Source organism: Gopherus flavomarginatus, chromosome 5 (assembly GCF_025201925.1).
Source record: "Gopherus flavomarginatus isolate rGopFla2 chromosome 5, rGopFla2.mat.asm, whole genome shotgun sequence".
Lineage (NCBI taxonomy): Eukaryota > Metazoa > Chordata > Testudines > Testudinidae > Gopherus > Gopherus flavomarginatus.
In genome coordinates this window covers 10300627-10316727 of record NC_066621.1, presented here as the reverse complement: position 1 = coordinate 10316727, position 16101 = coordinate 10300627, and the positions used below count along the sequence as shown (strand labels likewise).

Here is a 16101-nt window from a genome sequence, read left to right as displayed (position 1 = left end):
ACACTCCCGCTTAGATAAACTTAGGAGACAAACCCTATTTTGTATATGAGGAGAAGCTGAGACAAAGTGAGGTGAAGAGACTTGGTCAAAGTTACACAACATTTCAGTGGCAGAGCTAGGAATGGAACCTAGGAGTTCAGATTCTCGATCTCCTGTTCCAGCCACTAAACCACATTCATTTAGAGGGGAACACAGTTCAGTGAATTTTACAAAACAAGAAGCTTTGACCTTGACCTGGTTTCAGTTAACATGAGTAAACTTTGGGGGTCATTATGGGGAGAGGAGGTCCTTGGTTCTTCAGTTGAAAATAATCCTTTAATTGATCATCTTGTTTCTTTGGCATTTTAATTACAGAGAAAAGACATGGGCATTTGGAGCTGGATTTCCTTTTCTTGCATGTGGCTTCCTGTTGGGGAAGGCAAAAATGGAAATCAGTAGCTTCAACTGAAATGATTCTAGCAGGAAGGAAAATAGAGATGGAAATCTCATGCTTTTGGGTCTGCACATTGGGTCACTTATGTATGGTTTGCAGTGTGACAAAGATTTGTGCTTAATTTGTACTTTCAGACCCTGTCCCCGTGTCGTCCCTGGTACCACATTGCCATGTATCTTGTGAAACTAGCTCCTCTTCCTGTATCTTGTGATGCAGGTCAGTTTTGATCTTTTAAAATGATTTGCTAGGCATGGTAATTGGTAAAATAAACATATTCAGAAATCGACATTTCATGTGGCACTCAAAAAGAAAACAAACAAACAAAAACCCTAAAACACTCCTCACCCCATGGCTGCTCTGTATTAACTTCAAACTATACCACCACAGTTAGAGACGTGCAAGTGGTCCCCTTTATGTAAAATTCCTATTAAAGGATTGATGGCTCCTTATTCAGGGCATGTCTTCACTAGCAACGTTAAAGTGCTGCCACTGGTGCACTGCCTCCACTGCCACTTTACAGTGCTGCAACTTTTTTTGAAAAAATACACCCCATGAGCGCTGTAAAGTGCCAGTGTAGACAAGGCCTCAATTAGAAGATTTGTTGGAAAACTGGCTAGTCCTGGGATTGATCGTTGGACACTGGCGCCTCTTCTATACTGTGGGTGTAAATCCAACCCGGGGGGGGGGGGGGGGGAAGGGGAGGGAAGTTGTCAAAAAATTCTGATGCAATTTCAAGCAACAATTAAAAATAAAACCTCATGAAATGTAACAGTTCGGCAGAAGGATTTTTTCCCGAGGTCTATCAGATGCATAAGGATGTAAAGTTGGTTAACCATTGACTGTGTGCGCTGTGGCCATTTGATAGCTTTTTGTGGGCTGTGAAATAAGTTGTTTGGACTATGTCTAGGTCTCAAAGGACTAGTGCATTTGCCACAAAAGCCATGACCTTTATGGGCCCCCTTGTTATCAGCATCAGCAGTGATGGCAAGAACTAAATAGGCCATGGAGGCTGCGCTAATCACCCATTTAGATGTCTGTGTGCGGTCATTGTGAAGAAGCTTGCAATATTGCTTGCCCCAGCTTCTAGCTGATCTGTCCTGTGGATTAGTAGAGCTCTCTGGGACTGTTAACCCAGCACCTTTCATCAGGAAAAACAATGCAATGCTAGATACTTTTATCCCTCCAGCAGATAACTAGGTCTGTATCACACCTTGCTGCCAAGCAGCAGGGACATCTACACCTCAGAGATAAACCGCGACACGATGGGGTATTTGTTCTATCTAGAAATGATTTGTCAATTTCCATATGATTCTTCAGTTACCACCTTTTAATAAATTGAAATACCTATTTATATGTTTCAGGCCCAGCACAGAAACACTTTCATTGAAGAACGCTATGGAAAGTACAACATCAGTGACCCTTTAATGGCTCTGCAGAGAGATTTTGAGATGCTGAAGGTGGGAAATCATGGCGAAAAGCAACCAGTTTGCTCCAATCCTTTGTCTATCCTAAAAGTAGTGATGAAACATTGCAAGAATATGCAGGAAAGAATGCTCTCTCAACTAGCTGCTGCAGAAAGCAGGCACAGAAAGGTAGGTTTTAATTTCTATACAACTCACTAAACATAATGTACTTTTGGGAATGTGTTTTTATATATATATATGTCTTTCTCTCTATATAGATATAGATAGATAGATATATCTATATCTATAGATATCATAGAACTGGAAGGGACCCTGAAAGGTGATTGAGTCTAGCCCCCTGCCTTCACTGGCAGAACCAAGTACTGATTTTGCCCCAGATCCATAAGCGGCCCCGTCAAGGGTTGAGCTCACAACCCTGGGTTTAGCAGGCCAATGCTCAAACCACTGAGCTATCCCTTTAGCGTGGTAAAGTGTGAAAGTTTAAATGCAAAAGGAGTTCCAGTCCTTGCTAAACAGTCCTACTTTGTGGCTTTAAAAAGCATTAACTGGTCAATATTGTACAGTTAGTAAAGATTGTGTATTCTAAATACCAAGGTACGTGTGCTGCTGTTCTATTAACGGGAGATCTGTGGAAAATATAAGGAAGAAATAGCTTACTCAGATTGGGAAGTATAGTATGAACTAAACATAGAAAAAAAATCTTCATTTACATGTCATCACACAGAAAGTTTTGCCAATTCACAGCAGCACTGAACTATGCCTGTGGGTTAACTGAATAGTCTATATTTGCTTATTTAAAAGACAAATAGAATTGGTTGGTAGGTACTAGTGGAAATGCAGCTTCTCCTTATAGACTTTTATAATACATGTATACATTTTTTCCTCTAAAAATATTGTTTAACAAGGGCTATTTTTCATGCCTATTAGATTTTTTTAATATTGCTTTAACCATCTCCCAAATTGGCATGAATGCATAGTAAGGGCACACTCAGTAAAAGCTCTGGCCATGCTCTCTTTGGAGGCCCCACCTCTCCAGAGCTGTGCTTATCTGGCTTACAGTGGAAAGTTGCACATAAGTATGAAGACAAACAAGAACTTCCACTGACCTGGACTCATTGGAATCTCACGATTCTTAAATTTATTTGCCCTTCAGTGTACTTAGTTTGCGGAGTTCAAACCTTTTGGAAGGGTGTCAATGAGTTGGGGTTTTTTTTTTGTTCTTCTCCAAACAAAGTCAAACCAATATTTGCTACCAGTGTAGTCGCTGCAAACAGTAAAATAAGGGAAGCGGCAACAAAATTAGTAGATACGAATTTTGTTGTCTAATGTCTGGTCTGAACTAAAAGCCATTATCCAAAAATGGCTCCTTCTCAACAAGGTCACTTCTTGCTGTGGCCTCATTCTGTAAACCTTGGTCATAGCACTCATGCAGATAGGTCTAATCCCTTTGGAGGTAAGAGAGGAAAAAATGGGCCCATTGTATCTAGTTAATGATGTTGGGCTATAAGACTCAAAGTAAGTTTTTATTCCTGTATTAGCTATGAGACAGCGAGCTGGATTCTATTCTGCCTTTTACATTAATGCCACCATTGTCTGAAGCGGTTCTGATTGCAGAATATTCACTACATCAGTGTAAAAGGCAGAAAGCAGCTTGACTTTTAGATTTGAGGCATGGTGTGTAGAGAAAACATTGGGAAGTAATCTTTGCTCCACTTCCTAAGTAATTTGACATGTAAGTAATTGAAAGAATAAATAGGAAACATTACTTCACTTTTTGAGCCATATATTTGGCTATAATCACTTTTTAAAACCAAATTAGCCCTTCCCCATAAGGCGCACAGATATGTTAGTGCAAGATGTCTAGAAACTGACTTTGTCAGAAGGATTGAGTAAATGCTCAGTTCTTGGTGAATGGGTTTGGGAGAACTGGTCATGACATACTGCAGAGTTGCCGTATCCGACTGGGAAGTTTGTATGTCGACTTTTCTGCTGAGTTAATGGAATCTCAGTTGTTATAATTCAGTGTAGAATTTGAAGGCGCTTCTTGACTAGTCCTTATAGAGGCAGTTTTGTTTCAAGTGTTAGAACAAATTAGAGTTATTTTAAAATAAACTTGTTTTGTCTAATCAAACTTAAATATTTGTGCTGCCAGCTTCAAATCTCTCCCGGGACACAGCAGAGGTACTCCTGAGGGCATTCTATGCCAAAAATGTAAAACTTCTGCACACAATACTTAAAAATCCTGCAAATTCTATTTGTAAAATTCATGTCGAGGCTCCAGCATGGCGGTAGGGAGCACAGGCCACTGGCTGCAGGGAGGTGGGAGATCACTGTGCAGCTCCTCCCCCAGGACATAGACTCAGCAGTGAGGCTGCACCTAACCCTGACACAGCGCAAGGACTGGACCTGCCCCAGAAACACCCCAGGGCCCTGCCCCTCTGCACCAGGTTTGGGCAGGATACAAGTGTGGAGGGGCTTAGTGTGGGGGAATCCAGGTGTGGGTTGAGAGGGTTCTGAGAGGAGCAATCTGGGTGCAATGGTAAAGGGACTCTGCAGGGGGTCCAGGTGTAGGAGGTCCAGATACTGGGGTGGCAGGGGTTCAGGTGCAGCTGGTTGGGGCTTGGTGAGGTGGCTCATCTGGGTAGTCCAGGTACAGGGGGAGAGGGGCTCAGCCGGGGGAGTGAGGGAGGGGACGTGAGTGTGAGGCTCGGCGGGAGGGTCTGGGTATGATGGGGTCTGACTGCATGGTGGTTGGGCAAATGGTGGAGCAGCTCCCTGTACAGGGATCCCTCCCCCTGCAGCTGAGGAGCAATGGAGGCGGGTGCAGAGATTACAGAGCTTTCCGCAGCTGGGGTCCCAAGTTCCCTTGCCAGTCCTCTGTAACAACAAACTCTCTCTCCCCCATCACCTTGTTAGTTTCCCAAGGTGGTATGGGTTTAAGTCCCACCCTCTCTGCATGCAAACCGTAGGAAAACCAAGAAAATCCCCCATAGGAAACAAGGAAGAACACAGTGCATCTGGCCCCACCCCAGCTGCCATGCAGGGGAAGAGGAAGTCCTGTCCTCCCCAGCCCAGCCAGGACTAGCAGCTGAGCCTAGCACAGGGTAGGAGCCACCAGCCAGGTCTTCCGCAGTCCTGTCTCCCACCCCACAGTGATTTACCTCTCTGCCAGCTGCCCTGGACACCCAAAAATACTGCTGGGGAGGGTCACATGACTGCTCTTGTGGCTTCCCTTTGTTTCCCATTTTTCTGCAGGGAAGCAAACAAATCTGTGGGAGATATAAATTCTGTGCATGTGCAGTGGTGCAGAATTCCCCCAGGAGTGAAAAATGCATATCATAATGCACATTTCCCTTGAACCAGTATCTAAAAACATACTGATGAGGCTGTGTATATGCTGCTGGTGTTAGGATTTACTGACAAGGTCATTAATACAATCTCAGGCACCAGCCAAACAATAATACATAAAATGGAAATTCTGTGAGGAAAATACTTTTTAAAGCTGCGCTACAACCTGGAGACAAACCTACAAATTATCTATTGAAGGCTAAAATAAGGGCACATGAAGAGTGGGTTTCTAATTTATATTCTTACACAACACCTTTCTGAGCATGTATGTAAATGCTTTTCTATAAAAAGATGAATAAAGTGTCTGTGTTTGGAAGGTGATACTGGATCTTGAGGAAGAGAGGCAGCGGCATGCCCAGGACACTGCTGAAGGAGATGATGTCACCTACATGTTGGAGAAGGAGCGGGAGCGGCTGACTCAGCAGGTGCGCCTTGGAAGTTAATAATTAACCTTCCCCAAAGAAAGCTGAATGCTCTCAGAACACACAGATATACTAAGTCTGGGTGATGAAGCAGAACATCTGTCTAATTGTACCTGAATATCAAATAAATATTAAGGATAAGACTTTCTACATTTCCTGGCTTTTGTCAACCACATGTAAAATACTAGCTTGTCCTACCCAGTTTTCCATGTGTGAAATGGATTAAAATGTTCACAGGCTAAGAAAGCTTGTTTCAGCTTTAAAATGGAGAAGATCTCAGGAAGCAGGCTGAATGTAAAGGCAAAACAATCTGAGTCATACCCTGTGGCTTTCTGATACTGTACAGAACTCCCGAACTAGTAGGGGGAAGAATGGGTATACTTTTGTTCAGAGAGCCACAGTAATGCAGATTCATGTTACTGCTTTATCTGTAACACAAGAACAATAGAAAGCTATAGTATTAGACTTCAGACCTCCATAAACATTTCTAAATGGCATTGTAAAGCAGTTTAATAGGGGGTGGGAAGGCAGGACCTGTAAGAGGGAAACTTCTGTATGCTAGACCATTGGTGTATATTACACTAAAAGTAAACAACTGAAAATTTCCCATCAGTGACTATATGAAGTGGTACACTAATGCTAATGTTATATGTACATGCCAAAAACTGATTTGATCTGTTAGCCATGCAAGAGTTGGTGACCTCACAGATACCTAAAGTGGAACAGGGACCCATGCTTCTTTGTTTGGTGTTAATGAGACCCTCTGTTGCTGCAAAATATAGGATCGTGAGCTCCAGTAGATAAGGAAATCTGATCTTCAGCTCAACCACGTTAGTTCTTTGAGGTATTGAAAGTTACCTTATTTGCATATGGGAGGCTTTTTAGTTCCTTCTGAGAACCCTTCTGTCTTCTTTTCCAGCTGGAATTCGAAAGGACCCAAGTGAAAAAATTTGAAAAAGAGCAGAAGAAGCTGTCGAGCCAGTTGGAGGAAGAGAGGGCACGCCACAAGCAGCTGTCCTCCATGCTTGTGCTGGAGTGCAAGAAAGCCACAGCCAAGGTAGTGGAAGAGGGACAGAAGGCAGGGGAGCTGAGCTTGAAACTGGAGAAAGAGAGGAGCAAAGTGAGCAAGCTGGAGGAGGAGCTGGCCTCCAAGAAGAAGCGGGGTTTGCAGATGGAGGCACAAGTGGAAAAGCAGCTCTCCGAGTTCGACATTGAAAGAGAACAGCTGAGAGCCAAGCTGAACCGAGAAGAGAACCGGACAAAGGCACTCAAGGAAGAGATGGAGAGCCTGAAAAAAGCCCTGAAAGAGCTGGAGGTTCCTTGCCAGGGCTCCAACCCTGCTGAGCACTCACAGCAAAACCCTTCAATGATGTCCAGAGGTGTAGAAACAGAGAGCCCACTGGTGAGGTCTGTATCTTGCCAGACAGAAAGTTCCCAGGCAGACAGAACCAATCTGGGCAATGTGGGCATACCTGCACACATGGCCCTTCCCAGCCCTGCCACACCTACCCATCCCTATGCTAAAGCAAATGGGCACTGTGACACAGACATGCAAACAAGGGGTGAGCTAGTGCAGACAGACATAGCAGAAAACCAGGCACTGCTGAGAGAGAAGCCTGTTGGTCCAGTCCCAGAAAGTGCAGTTGAGAATGGAAGTTCCCCTGTAAGAACAGAATCTCCTGTGTATATGATCCCACAGCTTCCTTCTGGTGGGACGTCTCTCTCTCCCAGCAGCACAGCTGCCTCATCTCTGACATCTTCTCCATGCTCGTCCCCAGTTCTGACTAAACGTTTGGTAGGAGCTTCAGGAAACAGCCCTGGTTACCAGTCGTCCTATCAGGTGGGGATCAACCAACGTTTCCATGCTGCCAGACACAAATTCCAGTCCCAAGCTGATCAGGACCATCAGTCGAGTGGCCTGCAGAGCCCACCATCGAGGGATTTGTCTCCTACCCTTGCAGACAACTCCGCTGCCAAACAGTTAGCCCGCAACACAGTCACTCAGGTTCTTTCCAGATTCACCAGTCAGCAGGGACCTATAAAGCCAGTCTCTCCGAATAGCTCGCCCTTTGGCACAGACTATCGGAATCTGGCAAATGCTGTGAGTCCAAAAAGCGAGTCCAGCCCAGGCAAAGTTTCTAGCCCGCTGAGCCCATTGTCTCCTGGAATTAAATCCCCAACAATCCCTAGAGCAGAAAGAGGGAATCCTCCACCTATTCCTCCAAAGAAACCTGGCCTGGCTCAGTCCCCGGCGACTCCTACCCCACTAACCAAAACCCCTTCCCAGGCATCTTCTCTTGGTGCCACCATGGACTTGGCAAGTAGCTGCTCTAACAATGCTGTAGTAGCAAACGGTAAAGACATTGACATACTGTTGCCAACTAATAGCTAGTCTTTAGGAAATGTGAATGTAGCATTCCATGGCTTAGCATCCTAGAGCTAAGAGACACTGTTTTATCCACTCCATGTTATTTATTTGGGTAGTAGCAGAATGTGTCTGTATAATACCTTTAGTGTACTTTCTTTTTAGAAATAGGTAGGAAATTTTTATATTGATGTATAGAGCTGTAAGGTAGTCCCTAAGGGTGTCTCATGTCAGCAGTCAAATGAAACAAGGAGGGAAGAAAATGTGCTGGGAGCTGACTAGCAAACTATAATGGGGCTGAAGCATTTTAATTTATGCAGAAATCACTTGTGCAGATTTTTATTCCAGATGAACACTGTATAAAAAGTGCCTGAACTAAGCCTGTGATTGAATTTGTTTTTCTGTAGAAAACAAAGGGACCATCTAACCGCAGAAATAACAGCTCTTCTATGAATCATGAATGTTTAAATCACTGGTTTTTAATCCTTTCCAATTGTTCTTAAATCGAATTTGTAAACAACGTGCTACAGAATGGAAATCTTTCAAAGGTGGCCCCAGTTTTGCCCTGTCATGTTAGGATATAGCTCCTGTTGACATCAGAGGAGATGCACATGAGTGTGGTAGGGCAGATTTTGGTCCTACTGTTTAGCTCTGTGCAACCCAATCCCTTCTCTTTTCCACTGGAGTTGTCCAAAACCAGTGACAGCATTAAACAGTCAGGGTGGTAGTTTCCTGCAGTTCATTAATTTCTCATATTGGTGTCTCGCTGTAGGTTAAATGACTAAGGATTCATTCCTGGTTCTTCACCTTTGATTTTAAACTTCTTCAAGCAATCTACTGTTGGGTGTGTATGTGTGTGTAGAACTTGTGAGACAAGGATCTTGCTATTACTTGAAAAGAAATCGCTAGTCATTCTATATAGTAAGATGGGATCTTTACTAATAATCAAAAGCAATAACTTAAGTTGCTCACTTTGTAACAATACTGTATGTCAGACTAAGATTATACTGAGCAGTTTCTATAGAATCCTGCTAGCCTCACTGGCTGCAGCTGTGGAACCAAATTATTAACTTTCATATATAAATATGCATATATGTATAGATAGATGCACCGATGTACATGTTATATACACAATGCATATTAGTCATAGTCTGGTTATGTTATTGAAGTTCTCCATAATTCATAAAGAAAAAGGTAGAAATACTCTTTAAGATTATAAAACAAGAGTAGGTTGTTGTGGTTTGTTTGTTTTTTAATTAGAAAAAAACATCTGCCTGACTTTTGGACTTCAGTTTGCAACAGATTCAATAATTTTTACCTGTGCTGTGAATTAAATGGTGAGTCTACAGACCTCACTGCAAACCTATGCTACTCACATTCAAATAGGACAGCACTGTCTAGTGTGTGAAGACACTACAGTAATGGACACTAAATGTAACAAGATAAATAGAACAGATCAGAGTTACAGCCTGGAATCTAGCCTGAATAAGTGTGTATCCCAAATGCCAAGTGGCACAGATTACAAGACTCTGATCCTAAACTTAGAAATCAGTTTTGCTGCTTGATGTTGGCCCATTTTTAGCCTTTCTGCCTACAGCAACATAGGGCCTGGAGAAGTGTTTCCCAAGTTGGGTGCTTGCTCCTCTCTTTTAATTATTCAGCACACAACTAAACAAAGCACTTGATCCTTTATTTTAGGAAAGATTCCTGTAGTGGTTGGGAGGATGCACTCCTATACAGGATATAGTAAGACTCAGAGCTGGAAGAGACCTAATTTATAGGACATCAGAATTCTTGCACTGCATTAGTAGATGGTGTCCTAGCCAACCCTTTTCTAGCCCCCACACATAAGAACAATCAGACTTGGTCAGCCCAAAGGTCCATCTAGCCCAGTATCCTGTCTTCTAAAAGTGACCAATGTCAGGTTTGCCCCAGAGGGAATGAACAGAACAGGTAACCAAGTGATTCATCCCCTGCAAACAGAGGCTAGGGACACCATCCCTGTCCAGCCTGGCTATTAGCCATCGATGGACCTGTCCTTCATGAATTTACCTAGTTCTTTTTTGAACCCTCTTATAGTTGTTGCCTTCACAACATCCCCTGGCAAAGAGTTCCACAGACTGACTGTGCATTGTGTGAAAAAAAATATTTCCTGTGTTTGTTTTAAACCTGCTGCCAAGTAATTTCATTTGGTGACCCTTAATTCTTGTATTACAAGGAGTCAACAACACTTGACTCCATACCAGTCATGATTTTATAGACCTCTATCATCTCTCCCTCCCACACACACACACACCTTAGTTGTCTCTTTTCCAAGCTGAAAAATGACCCATATGATAGTCTTTGGTATGATGCAATGGAGATGGTTAGATTTGTTTTTATGAACTTCTAAGTAGATATAAGCACCATAGTTCCTATTTAATTGTCCATACACCAAGAGTAAGAAAAACAGTAGCACCCTATAGCTAAATAGGTAGAGACTTTTGGGAAAGCACATTTAAAGAGTGATCTTAACAGCAATTTTTTCTCCTGATAAGAGTAACAGCTGAAAACTGATGGGTGAATGGATTTTAGCTAGAGTATCATTCCAACAACTGCTCTAACCTGTTTTCTTGCTTTTACCCTAATCTTAAGTGGTGCTATACCATTTCTTTATGATGACTCTATAGAGAGATATATACTATAGTGAAATTTATTTCTTAGGAAATGCACTGAATACTGTATTTCTTCTGTAATGTAATATGGGGAGGGGGGATGCAAGAGAAAATGTGTATTTTTGCTAGTAGCCTATCTTCAACTAAGCACAACTATTAAAATGGATTCAGCTAATCCAATAAGAAATTTAGGGTTCGTATCTAAATTTTTGATGTAGATTCTGTGTGTGGAAGCAACTAAAACTTACTTCTATGATTCACGTCTGAGTTTAAGCAGACATTGCTGCAGAGCTTTGTCACCGGCTGATGAGGTTATAATGAAGTGCAAAATGCATAGTATTCATTAACATTTGTAAATTTGTAAAGCCAAATGTACCAAGCGGAAGTCTTTAATCATTTTTATAGCTGACAGCATTAAACATGTTAAACATTCATACTATCAATAAAGTATTTTATTTTTAAGATCTGACTATTGTGCAAGAAAATATTTTTAAGATTTGTTCTAAGCTCTCATGGCCTGATGTGTACCTGTAAATGCCACCTGGGGATAATCAAGCTGTCTCTTATCATTAATGCCTTTTTTTTTTTTTTAATGTGTTACACACCAACAAAAGGAAGACGTCCTGGAGCCTCCTGCTTGTGCAGCAGAGACACTTGGAAGATTGTGGCTCCCCAAACTAAAAGGATCTTATTGCGTAAAGTACACATTACAGCAATTTTAGGTCTCCTGAAGACTCTTAACGTGTCATCTTTGCATCTAGTAGGATGGCTTGATCGCTATGGGTTCATTTCTGTTCAATTCTATTAACAACCAACCAGCATATTGAGTATTTCTATACTTAATGCTTGCCTTAAATACAAGAGTTACTGTGAGCTATGCTAGTTAGACATGGGTATGAAATCCATGGTTTTTCTTAGGTCATTTTGGAAAGTTACACCTGGGGAAAATATTCCTAAATCTGCTCTGCAGGATTTGGATGCTTTGGAGTCCATTTAAGTTTTACATGAAGTTGCAAGTACCTTTTGACATGGCAAGTTGTAAATGAGACCCTATTCCAAAGGCTGGAGAGATGCCAGGCATTATTTAATAATGGGCTTTTACATCATTATAGACACTTACCGTTGGCTTGGAGGGCAACTTGTTTTGTTTAAAATAAAGAGCAGGAATTAGAGGGTAATCAGCTGTTCAGTGTTGTCTATGCAAAGCTGTGTGCAGTGTCCGGCACACCAGTCCCCCATGTCACAATAACCCTTCTTTCCTCCTCCCCCCCCCCAAAAAAAAAAAAAAAAAAAACTCAGCTCTGCATTGGCAGGAATTGAACCTAGGAGTCTCCCACATGCTCTGTGAGAATTTGTGCCACTGAACCACACATGCTCATCTAGTTGTCATTTTTCAGTGCTTGTTTATGCTGGCTTATTAAAAGCCATATTTTGCCATCACTTGCCTAATAATTAACTCTTTTACAGACTGTTGGTTCATTGCTATTTCTGCCTTGACTAATACCCAAGAGTGACATTTTAAAGCATTATAGCTATGTATGTCCTCTAGAAACAGGCTCTTCTGGGTGGGTTATTTCTGTTATATTAACATCTAGGGACAAGCACACAGCTAAAGACAGTCCCCATTCCAAACAGCTTACAATATACAGAGACTATATGTTGGGTCAGTGACTCACCCCAGGTCACACAGCTGGTCAATGGCAGAACGGGACTACCTGCTGGCCCAGTGCCCTCTCGACTGGACAATGCTGTCAACATGGGTGGAATACTGCTGCTCTGCTTCAGGTCCAGTATTGCTCTTACAAAGTGTACCTTTGTGTAAGATGGAAAGTTGTTCTAAATCCCGTGAGCCAGAATCTCCAGTTACTAGTGTCTCATGGGTGGAAGATGGCCACAGTAGCATTATCACCATTGACCAGCTCTGCCAGGGTCACCTTGCCTTGTGATCCCATCAGTTCAGCAGCCTCTGGCCTGAGAGTACTTGGGAATGATCCAGGTGGCTGGGCAGGCCTGGTATAAATACAGCTGGCAAGCAGCAGGAATTCTGCAGGCGCCCCTTCCACTGTACTGCAGTGTGCTACGTTAGGACACCCTCTGCTCCTGGAGGTGGTGTCTTTCGGGTGACGTTTAAAAGTCAGTTAGGGTGACCAGACAGCAAGTGTGAAAAATTGGGGGGGGGGGGAATAGGAGCCTATATAAGAAAAAGACCCAAAAATCAGGACTGTCCCTATAAAACTGGGACATCTGGTCACCCTAAAGTAAATCCACATGCCCTGTCCCTTTCAATAGCCCTCTAGCATTTGATAGATCTGAGTATTTCTAGGGCTTCTTGCTAAGTGCTGCTGCACTAATGCTCCTGCATCTTGTAGCATGGACAGGGTGTGAACCCAGTATCCTGGTAAGGTTCCAGATTGCGTATTTGCATTCTGCTGACCTAAATTCCCTCTGCAGCTTCCACTGGATGAATGATTCTTTGATGCACTGAAATAAACCCCTCTCCAGAGCAACACACTGAAGTGATATAGCAACACTCCACCACCATGTCTATTTCGCTGTGTTTGACACTTTGCTCTCCTTTGGAATGAAAGCTGCCATCCCAGGTAACCTTTTAATTGATATTTACACTTCACAGGTGTTAGCAAGAAGTGCTTCTCATGCAAGTAATTTGGAGGCGCAGGGCCGGTGCAACCATTTAGGCAGACTAGGCAGTTGCCTAGGGCGCCGAGATTTGAGGGTGCCAAAAAGCGCCCTCAAATTTTTTATAAATGGTTGAGCAGCTGTTGCTGCTGGGACAGAGAAGGAGTCTGAGCTGCCGCAGTCATGCCTGCACGACCACCCGCAGGCACCACTTATCACTGTTTGGAATGGTCAGTGTCCCCCTTAGAAATGCTAACAAGCTTATTCAGCGAAGTTTTGATGTACTTGATGCATGCTATTAGATCGTCAATTAGGCATCAACGAGATAATTTAAGAGTAAATGTCTTTTTCTTTGAAGTACCACTGAACACTAATCTGTACATTGCCCCCTCCCTCCTGTGTTACTGCTTGAAGCAGAATCCTGGGTAACACTAATGGGGATGCTGGATAAACCTTTTAAAATATTTCCCCTTTATAATGCCACATTTTTAATACAATTTTAAAATTAGATCCCATAATTTCAAGGCATCGATTTCCCCGTTTAGACAATTAAATTGCAATTGTCGGCATGAACATCATTTTAAAGCTGGGTTTTGAAAATCTAATTTAACTTCAAAAATTAATGACCAAAAGATAGGCACGTGAAGTAAGGTAAAAGTAATTAACCGAGGGTCTAGCATTCACTCCCAACACCGCAAAAGAGCTGAGGGATTTCCAAAGAACTCCGACACCACTACAGTGTATCATTCAAACGTGAGAACATAGTTACTACAGATAATAAATAATAAGTTACCTGGGTTGGAAATAGATCTTTGTGGAAGGGAAAGCAGGAAACTTGTCTTTTTGATTACAGAATTATTTTGCTTCTGGATCCATTAAAATCATAACCGATTTTTTGGGGGAGGGGATGTGGGGAAGAAACTCTTTTCTCTACTAGGTTTGTGTATAAGCAGCTGAAAAGAAAAGTTAACTGGCTTTGCACAGAACTGAAACCTAAAGGTCTCTCCTCCCTCCTTCTCTACTCTGACCCCTCTGGGCTATTCCAAGTTAATTGTCATCTAATTGCCCAGCAAAGAAAGAGATAGTGGCAGCAATTAGGCATAGCCCCCACCAGTTCAGGAGTCATTAACACAGTACAAAGATATGCTGCATGCTTTCCGTGCACCCAGGCCTAATGAGGGACTGGGGGCAAGAGGAGCAGGGCTGAGCCCCTAGGGAATGAGCCGCAGAGAGCGAGTGCCCAGGAGGCTGAGAGGGCAAGGGGCTGCAGGGGCGTCCCCACTGCTATTTAAAATGCAGATCCCGCAGCGGTACCTCTCCATGAGACAGAGCCAGTTCCTCACAGAAGCTTCTGTCCAACAGCTCTTCCTTCTGCAGCTGCTCTTTGTGCTCCAGCTCCATCCATGGCAGCTGAACCACCTGTCCTGACTGCAGCCAACCCCTCATCCCCTGCCCTGCCTCCAGTCACCCCACACCCCTTGCCCTGCCCACAGCCAGCCTCACACCCCCTGCCCTGTCTCTAGCCAGCCCCACACCCCTGTATCCAGCCAGCCCCTCGCCCCCTGCCCGCAGCCAGCCCCGCACCCCCTTCCCTGCCTCAACCAGCCCCTGCTGCACCCCCTGCCCTGCCCACAGCCAGCCCCTGCTGCACCCCCTGCCCTGCCTGCAGCCAGCCCCACACCTCCTGCCCTGCCCACAGCCAGCCCCTCACTCCCTGCCCTGCATGCAGCCAGCCCCTGCTGCACTCCTTGCCCTGTCCATAGCCAGCCCCACACCACCTGTCTCCATCCAGCCCCTGCTGCAGCCCCTGCCTGCAGCCAGCCCCACACTCCCTGCCCTGCACGCAGCCAGTCCCGCACCCCCTGTCTCCAGCCAACCCCACACCCCATCTCCAACCAGCTTCGCATCCCCTGCCCTGCCCAGAGCCAGCCAGCCCCACACCCTGTCAGGTTATTCAATTGTTTTTATTAAATATGTAGGCTAAATAATGAAATTAATAAATTTTCAAGCCAAATATGTATTAATTCTAATGAACAATGCCACATTATGCAATATTCATTTTTGAAAGTTTATAATAAGCAATGCTCTGGGGGGAGGGGTGGAGGCAGAGGGCGCAAGGTGGAAGTTTCGCCTAGGGCGCAAAATATCCTTGCACCGGTCCTGTGGAGGCTGTACTGAGCAAATGGGGAGATTTCTCCATCAAAGCTGCAGTGCAAACTCTCCTCTTCCCTCCCTTTCATTTCATTTAACCTGGTGACTAGTGAGGTGGTAGTACCCATCCCCAAACAGGGAGTGGGCTCTACTGCATATGTGAAGAGCTCAGCACAACAAAAAGATGGCCTCTGCTCCGAAGACCTTGTGTGTTTGGGCCTTTCCTGCTCTAGCTGCCCCTAGCCCAGCCTCCAGGAGTGCTCTAGAGATGCTCCTCATGTTTGCTTAGTCACTTTCTTATCTTTGCATCAGGCCCCAGTGAGCAGGTTTTGCAGCCTGGGAAGCAGCTCTGTGCTCTGCTCTCTTTATAGGCTTGGGAAAGAGTTGCTCATAAGGAGTCTACCCACATTGGCCCCACCCCAGTACAGTTAGGATAGCAGCCACTCTACCAGTGCTATTTCCTCCCCATAACGAGCCTCATCCACTCCTTGGTGCCAAGGCCTGGGAGGGGAGAGCCCTGCCCATTCACCAGTGAGAGTTGCTAAACGAGTGTTTGACACTCTCCCTAGTGGGGGTGGGGCTGGGATGTTCAGGGCCCTCACCCATGCCTGGAATGCCCACAAACCCTTTTTTAAAGATCAAAAGGGTGTTTTGAGTTTCATCTGCC

General features: G+C 44.1%; 1 protein-coding gene and 1 long non-coding RNA gene across 4 annotated transcripts in view; one reads left to right on the top strand and one right to left on the bottom strand.

Moving 5' to 3' along the window:
- The window catches only part of CTTNBP2NL (CTTNBP2 N-terminal like), a 46015-nt gene extending 34902 nt beyond the window's left edge, over positions 1-11113 (top strand). For all 3 annotated transcript variants that reach the window (XM_050954312.1, XM_050954311.1, XM_050954313.1), the window contains exons 3-5: positions 1795-2025; positions 5523-5630; positions 6547-11113. In XM_050954312.1, the coding sequence (XP_050810269.1) occupies positions 1795-2025; positions 5523-5630; positions 6547-8019 (1812 nt within the window). In that variant the 3' untranslated portion in view covers positions 8020-11113. The remainder of the gene's footprint in view (positions 1-1794; positions 2026-5522; positions 5631-6546) is intronic.
- Positions 1-16101, bottom strand: part of LOC127051745 (uncharacterized) — a 29276-nt gene that overhangs the window by 13048 nt on the left and 127 nt on the right. The window contains exon 2 of the long non-coding RNA XR_007774588.1: positions 12323-12458. This is a non-coding gene — a long non-coding RNA (uncharacterized LOC127051745). The remainder of the gene's footprint in view (positions 1-12322; positions 12459-16101) is intronic.